At 40.4% G+C, this 7,206-nt stretch overlaps 1 protein-coding gene across 1 annotated transcript in view; it reads right to left on the reverse strand.

Annotated features, from left to right (window-relative positions):
* ANXA13 (annexin A13) overlaps positions 1-6,714 on the reverse strand; it is a 56,649-nt gene extending 49,935 nt beyond the window's left edge. The window contains 2 exon segments of the mRNA XM_055348720.2: positions 5,047-5,169; positions 6,621-6,714. Of these exon segments, the coding sequence (XP_055204695.2) occupies positions 5,047-5,169; positions 6,621-6,635 (138 nt within the window). The 5' untranslated portion in view covers positions 6,636-6,714.
* Positions 6,715-7,206: the final 492 nt, after the last annotated feature.

Consider the following 7,206-nt stretch of genomic DNA (forward strand, 5'->3'; position numbering starts at 1 on the left):
TTTTCAAGCTGCTAATAAAGACATACCCCAGACTGGGTAATTTATAAAGGAAAGAAGTTTCATGGACTCACAGTTCCACATGGTTGGGGAGGCTTCACAGTTATGGCAGAAGGTGAAGGAGGAGCAAAGTCACATCTTACATGGCAGCAGGGAGAGAGGGAAGCCTGAGTGGGGTGGGGAAAGGAGCAGAATGGGGGAGTTCTACAGGCTGCATTCAGGGTGAGAAGCCTGGGGAGGAAGGTGTGGTGCTAACCCAGGTTTCAATGCCATCATCTGGGCATCTCTGTAGGTTGAATGGTGGGAGTTCCCCATAGTCAATGCTGAGGCACAGCCCCAGCCTGGGCATGGGAAAGGCTTATGCTTCAACTGTCATTCTCAAACTTGAGCACATATCAGTTTCACGTGGAAGGCTTGTTCAGATGCAGATTGCTGGATCCCATCTCCAGAGTTTTTGATTCTGTAGATCTGGGGTGGGGCTCCAGAATTTGCATTCCTAACAAGATCCTGGATTATACCAATGATGCAGGCCTGGGAGACCTCATTTGAAAACTACTGCGCTAGAATACCTGACGTTAGACTCATGGCTCTCAACTTTGGATACATTAGAATCATTTGGGGAGTTTAAAAATATACAGATGGCAGGGCCTTGCACATGAATTGGTCTGGGAATGTAAATAGATATAAGAATTTGAACTCCAACTGGGCAAAACACTGATTTGTTTAAGATTTATTTAGAAAATGTAATGAATGCATTGATGAATTTATCCAAATTTTATTAAGCATCTACCATGCTGCAGGCATTGTGTTAGTGACAGGGATATATAGGTGAACAAAATACAATTCTACCTTCAGGAAACCATCAGTCCAGTGTGAGGCAGGTATACAAAACAGGTGGTTCTGTTGGGCGCAGTGGCTCGCACCTGTAATCCCAGCACTTTGGGAGGCTGAGGTTGGAGGATTCTTGAGCCCCGGAGTTCTAGACCAGCCTGAGCAACATAGGAAGACCCCCCATCTCTACAAAAAATTAAAAAGTAGCTGGGCGTTGTCATGCTCGCCTGTGGTCCCAGCTACTTGGGGCTATGGGGTGCTGAGGTAGGAGAACCCCGAGAGGCTGAGGCTGCAGTGAGCAGTGATTGTGACACTGCACTCCAGCCTTTGCAACAAAGCGAGATCCTGTCTCAAAACACAAAACAAAAACAAAAAACCCAGATGGTTCTAAAACCACATGAGAGTGGAGTAATAGTTATGCAGAGAGAACTATGGAAGCCTTAAGGAAGAGCATCCAATCCAGCTTGGGGGGCAGGGGATGGAGAAAGCTCAGGGAAGTGGCTAAAGAGATGACGAGGTGATGATTCAGTTCAACAGTTTCAGAAATCCCAATAGGTTAATCTTCTATTTGGTGTAAAAAGAAGCTTTATTGAACCCAAGGCATAGTGTTAAAAATTTGTGCCTAAGTCCAAATCTGTGCTTGACCTCTTACTAGCTGTCCAACTAGGAACAATTTACCTAAACTCTCTTTGCCTTACTTTCCCCATATTTAAAAGGGGACTAATAATAGTATCTCCCTGATAGGATTGTTGTGAAGACCAAATGACGTAACACATGTGAAGTGCTTGGTGGCGTGAAGGACTCAAACTTCCAGGGTCACTGTTCACACCCTCAAAACAGCTCACAGTCTAGTAAGCACTTTATAAATGTCAGTTATTATCATTAACATTTCAGAAGGTCTCGTTTAAACTTCCAGTTACAACCATCACCACTGGGAGTTTTAGTTTTGGTTCCTGTTGCTGTGGCTGTAGCACTGGGAGGTGGGCTTACACTGCTGGGACATGCAGCATTCTCTCCCCTGCACCAAGTGGCCCCAGACTCCCGGGGCTCTAGAATTCTTGTGTTGAGGTTTCATTTAACATGTTCTTCCTTCTATCAGTGTATCTGTCCTCTGCCGACTTCTTACCACCTCCTTATAATGGCTGGTTTGCTTTTTTTTTTGTATCCACCATAGACAAAACATCCAAAAGGCCAAGATTGCATAATTGTACCTAAAATGTAGCTACCCTTCAGAGACTTGTCTTTAAATGAAGAAGGTATGCATTGGTGCATGTCATGCTTTGACATCAAAGGCCCTTTTCACTTCCTCCTACACTTTTGCAGTGGCATTCTGAAGGACTAACTTTCTGGGATAATAGATTTCCTGAGGTCAAGTGCAGTGGCTCACACCTGTAATCCCAGAACTTTGGGAGGCTGAGGTGGGAGGATCGCTTGAGCCCAGGAGTTTGGGACCAGCCTGGGCAACATAGGATGACCTGTCTTTAAAAAAATTAGCTGGGCATGATGGCACATGCCTGTAGTCCCACCTACTTGGAGGTCTGAGGTACAAGGATTGCTTGAACCAGGGAGGTTGAGGCTGCAGTGAGCCATAATTGTGCCACTGCACTCCAGCCTGGGCAACAGAGCAAGACCCTGTCTCAAAAAAAAGTAATATTTCCTGATCTTATTTATTTAAGATGATCTTAAATAAATAAATAAATAAGGATCTTATTTATTTATTTAAGTCTTTTGAAATGATCTAGACTGGTTTCTGCTAGGGCTTGATCGTGGGTCTTCTGGATTTGGGATCACAGTTTAATGCACACCCTTGGTTAAGACCATACTTATTTTAATTTCAAATTCTCAGCCATATTTCACCTGCCTCCAGAGCCTCTCTTCTTTTCTCAGGAATCTGGATCTATTTCCCCACTTGTCACGCAGCTTTCGGACGTTCTTGGTCCACCTTTATCTGAGCTTGCCTGGTGTTCACCTGCCACAAGTCCCAAACTGTTCTCCACTGGAGACAATATTTATGTTGGCTAAATATTGGCACAAGCAAGTCATAAACTTGGCATGTTCACAAACAACGTGGCAGACCACTGAACAGATGTTCTAACATTTACAAATCGGTTTTCAGTTAGGAGCACGTGCAATGACCATCTGCCTTTGTCCCCAGTGTGCAGAGCTCTTCTTGTAAGGTTAGCCATATTCTACACTTCAGTGTTTCTAAAACTCTGCTGCACATTAGAGCCACCTGGGAAGCACTTACAAACCCTGATACGCAGGACAACCACCAGACCAATTAATTCAGACTCTAGGGCTGGGACCCAGGCATCGGTGGCTTTTAGAACTCCTCAGGTGATCTCAATGCAGGCAAGTTTGACAACGCGTTCCATAGTCCAGTGCTTCTAAGATTTTAATGTGCCTGAAAATCACTTGAAGAGTCTGTTAAAATGCAGACTATGATTCAATAGATCTGAGTGGGCTGAGCATCTGCATTTCTAACAAGTGCCCACGCAATGTGGATGCTGCTACAAATCCAGGGACCATACTTTGAGTAGCAGGGCTGTAGTCCTTTCTATTGCCTGTTCATTAGCCTTGCAAGTAATTTCCCAGAAATCATGAGTCCATTTGAGTTTGTGATTATTTCCACATTTATCAATGGCTCTACTAGGTCTCCCTCCCTCTGTCATTCTGTGCATATCCTATAGCCACACTCCCATGGTAAAGTAATCTTAATATTGATCTCACTTATGTATTTGTCCCTAGATAGTGATTCTTGTGAAAACCCAGACAATAGAAGAGTCATCTAGCTAAACCTAAGCAGATTTTTCCACTGATCTGATCTTTCTCTCTGTGTACACTCTATCTGCAAAGCTCACTGGACACAAGGACATGGCCTCCAGGATAAGGAAATTCTTTGAACATTGTGTGATTTGGCAAATGATAATGACCCAGTATCTTGGTTACTGCTGCTCCACATAGGTTAGTTACAAACACTAGGTCTTTGGTTCAAAAAAATCATTAATAGTGGCAAAAGAATTGAGGATAGCACAAAAGTAATTTTCGTTTCAGGATTGGTTAGGATTTCAGATGATAGTACCTTGAAAAATGCAATTTCCTGGCCAATATTCTACTGGCTCTGCAATAATAGTTGTCAATTATCTATGGGCCCTGGTCTGTGGACATATTCTCGGGGGAATAAAAACTTTTCTAGGAGTCTTTTGTATTTCATGCTGATAATAACTTAAAAATTAATATAAAGCATCCTAGATCATCAAGATGATCAAGTCCTGGCTCATGATTTAAATGTCTGCATTTGTGTTTGTATTTACGATTGTTTGTATGCCAAACAGCCATACTTCAATTATTGCAGGCTAATGATGAAAGAAGAGTGAAGAGAGGGAGATTTAATAGAAACACCATGTGTGTGAGCCGAGAGAAGGTCCCACGGCATTACAAGGAGGCTTACAAACAAAAGTGTCTCAGTAGGTTCAATACAGAAATACAATAAAAGAACTCAGAAGTCACATACCGCATCATATTTTAGATTTGCTGAGATTCAGAAAACAAACCAAAACAAAACAAAAACCAAGTAAAACTCAAAAAAAAAAAAAAGCCCAGCATTATAGCCATTGGGACCATTTCATGTTGAGCACAGCCATTGAATCGCAACAAAATAACATTGTCTATTACACTATGTTGATGACATACATTTAAACAGCATTGAATTATAACATTATCATTTAATTTATATATTTGTTTTGGTTGTGTAGCTGTTTCAAAACCACCAGCATTCTAGTTTTGTTTGTACATATTCAAGTAACTTTCTAATGCAAATAAATTAAGCCATTACTGGGATAGTTTTTTGTTCTTTAAAAAGATTTTGTATTTACTTTTTTACATGTATTCATTCTTTGTGCACATGTTGAATTCCTTTACTATTTTCTGAAATGTCATAGTGGTCCTGGTGTAGCCTCATGTGCTTGATTTCAAGGAGTTATTAATGAGACACTGTTAGGAACAGAAACTAAGCCCCTAGAAGAGTTCATTTTTACATTACCTATAAATACAGTAACAAACTTTTTGCAGGGAAAGATTTCCCTGCTTGGAAGTCACACCTGATGATGGCTGGTGGCTGGTGGAGGGTCCAACATGACAGATCACTGGGGGCTCATATTGGCCCCATGACAGAGCAGGGGTCATACCTATGATTTGGGGGGAAAATAAAGTGCTTACAGGCTGTGGGGCCTCTGGCTCTCCATTCCGTGATGGGTGGCTGAGAGGCTGCACGACTGTCGAGGGTTGGGAGTCCCCTTTAGGCAACTGTTGACTACCTTCTGAGAGGGTGTACGACTGGCTCTGAGGATTAAAAAAAAATACATAAAAATGCTGGTCCACTCCTAAAGGCCAGCTGCCCCCTAGATTGACTTTCAAAAGACAAAATTATCCTCCTAAGCTGTGAATGCAGGGTCCATTGATTATTCCTGGGGTCCTCTGCATCTATCAGAAATATAGGCTGATAGAAAACTGAAAAATAGGCTTCAGTTTCTCTGAAAGATACACTGAAGGGATGGCTCCTAATCTCTGCTGGTATGAAAATGCTATTTGTAGATGATTTGAAAAACAACGCCTTTCCTAAGAATATATTTGTAAGTTTGTAAACATCTGAGTGCAGCTTGAATATATAGCGAAGGAAAAACCTTATAGACAAAGTAACAGTTTACAGAAAGTTTTGGAGTTTTATTCTCTGCTCATAGTGTGCATGAAATACATCATTCTTGCTGTGGAAATTTACAGCAGGTACACAAAACCTTATTAAGATTTGTATTGGAATAACTTTAGATATACTTCAGTGTAAAAAATATTCAAGATTCAACTCTGATCTGTCCTGTGTGTAGTTGGTTCCAAAAGGTAGTGTTTTAGTCAGTTTTTAGTCATTAACTATTTATAGACACACTATTCAGGAGCCTAAACATTTCAAAAGAAATGTAAAATATTAAGTCCATTCCATGGATATTTGCAAATATCTGGATGTTTAGAAATAATAATGGAATATTTTCACCTTGCAATCCAAGTTGTGTGGACTTACATGAGTATTTACCTTGGTCTATTAATATTTGCAACATGAACCTATCTTTCCCACATAACTCTGAATGGGCTTAGTTTATGAAGTTTTATACAAATTTGCTACAAACTAACAGCCTTAGTTATACATTCTACAGATACATATTAACCATTTGCTCTCTGCAAGGCACTATTTACTGCCTTATTTTACATACTTCTTTCTCTTTAGCCCCTCTTAAGAGATTTTTGGCCAATGAGGGAATAATATATCCCCAGTGCTTTTTTTTTTTTTTTTTGAGATGGAGTTTCACTCTTGTAGTCCAGGCTGGAGTGCAGTGGTGCAATCTCGGCTTATTGCAACCTCCGCCTCCCAGGTTCAAATGATTCTCCTGCCTCAGCCTCCTGAGTAGCTGGGACTACAGGCATGTGCCACCACACCTAGCTAACTTTTTTTTAAAAATTTTTTTAGTAGAGACAGTGTTTCACCATGTTGGCCAGGCTGACCTCAAACTCCTGACCTCAAGTAATCCGCCCACTCTGGCCTTGCAAAGTGCTGGGAGTACAGGCGTGAGCCACCGCACCCGGCCTCAATGCATTTTAAAAGCATGGTATGCTGTTGCTAAAACCAATATTAAAGGGTAACCATAGTGATAAAGTATACAAGTATCAGTCATGATTTTATAGTTTAAATTCTTCCACATGCTAACCAAAATTAAAACCAATTCCCAAAGGCAATGAGTACTTACATGACGATTGCCCATTTTCCTTTTTCTGAGATGGTTTTTCTGTATTTCATTAAGAGATCAGTCCTCCTACAGGCAAAGTTTACAACAGTTTTCCCCCGGACATAATATCTCTTGTGTTTAATAAGTAACTTTTGGCACTGAATTTGAATACATTGTTGGGGATGGGTAGGGAGTGGCTCTAGCTACAGATAAACTTAGACTGCCCAGGTTTCCTTGGTACCCACGTTTTTAAAATAATATACTTCTTAATAAATAAAGTTTAGGCTTTTAAAGTTGAATAGCTTCTTCCCACCTAAAAGACTAAACCTGCCTCACTTCTGAATTGTTGAGTTATTCTTTCATATTCTGGTGTTCATTTAAAATACTATGCCTTTTAATAATGAAAGCATTAACCAAATAGAAAAATCTTACTATTTTTTGCTAACATTGTTATTATTATTATTACAGAGAATTTTTTGAAGGCTACATTGCATTACACTAGATCATTTTAAAAATTTTACTGCATTTTGAATTTAAAAATAATATGTGCAGATGGTAAATTTGTTTCTAATAATACATAAAGGTCCCGTGAAAAGTCGGCCTACTG

The sequence above is a fragment of the Gorilla gorilla genome, chromosome 7 (assembly GCF_029281585.2).
Source record: "Gorilla gorilla gorilla isolate KB3781 chromosome 7, NHGRI_mGorGor1-v2.1_pri, whole genome shotgun sequence".
Taxonomy (NCBI): domain Eukaryota; kingdom Metazoa; phylum Chordata; class Mammalia; order Primates; family Hominidae; genus Gorilla; species Gorilla gorilla.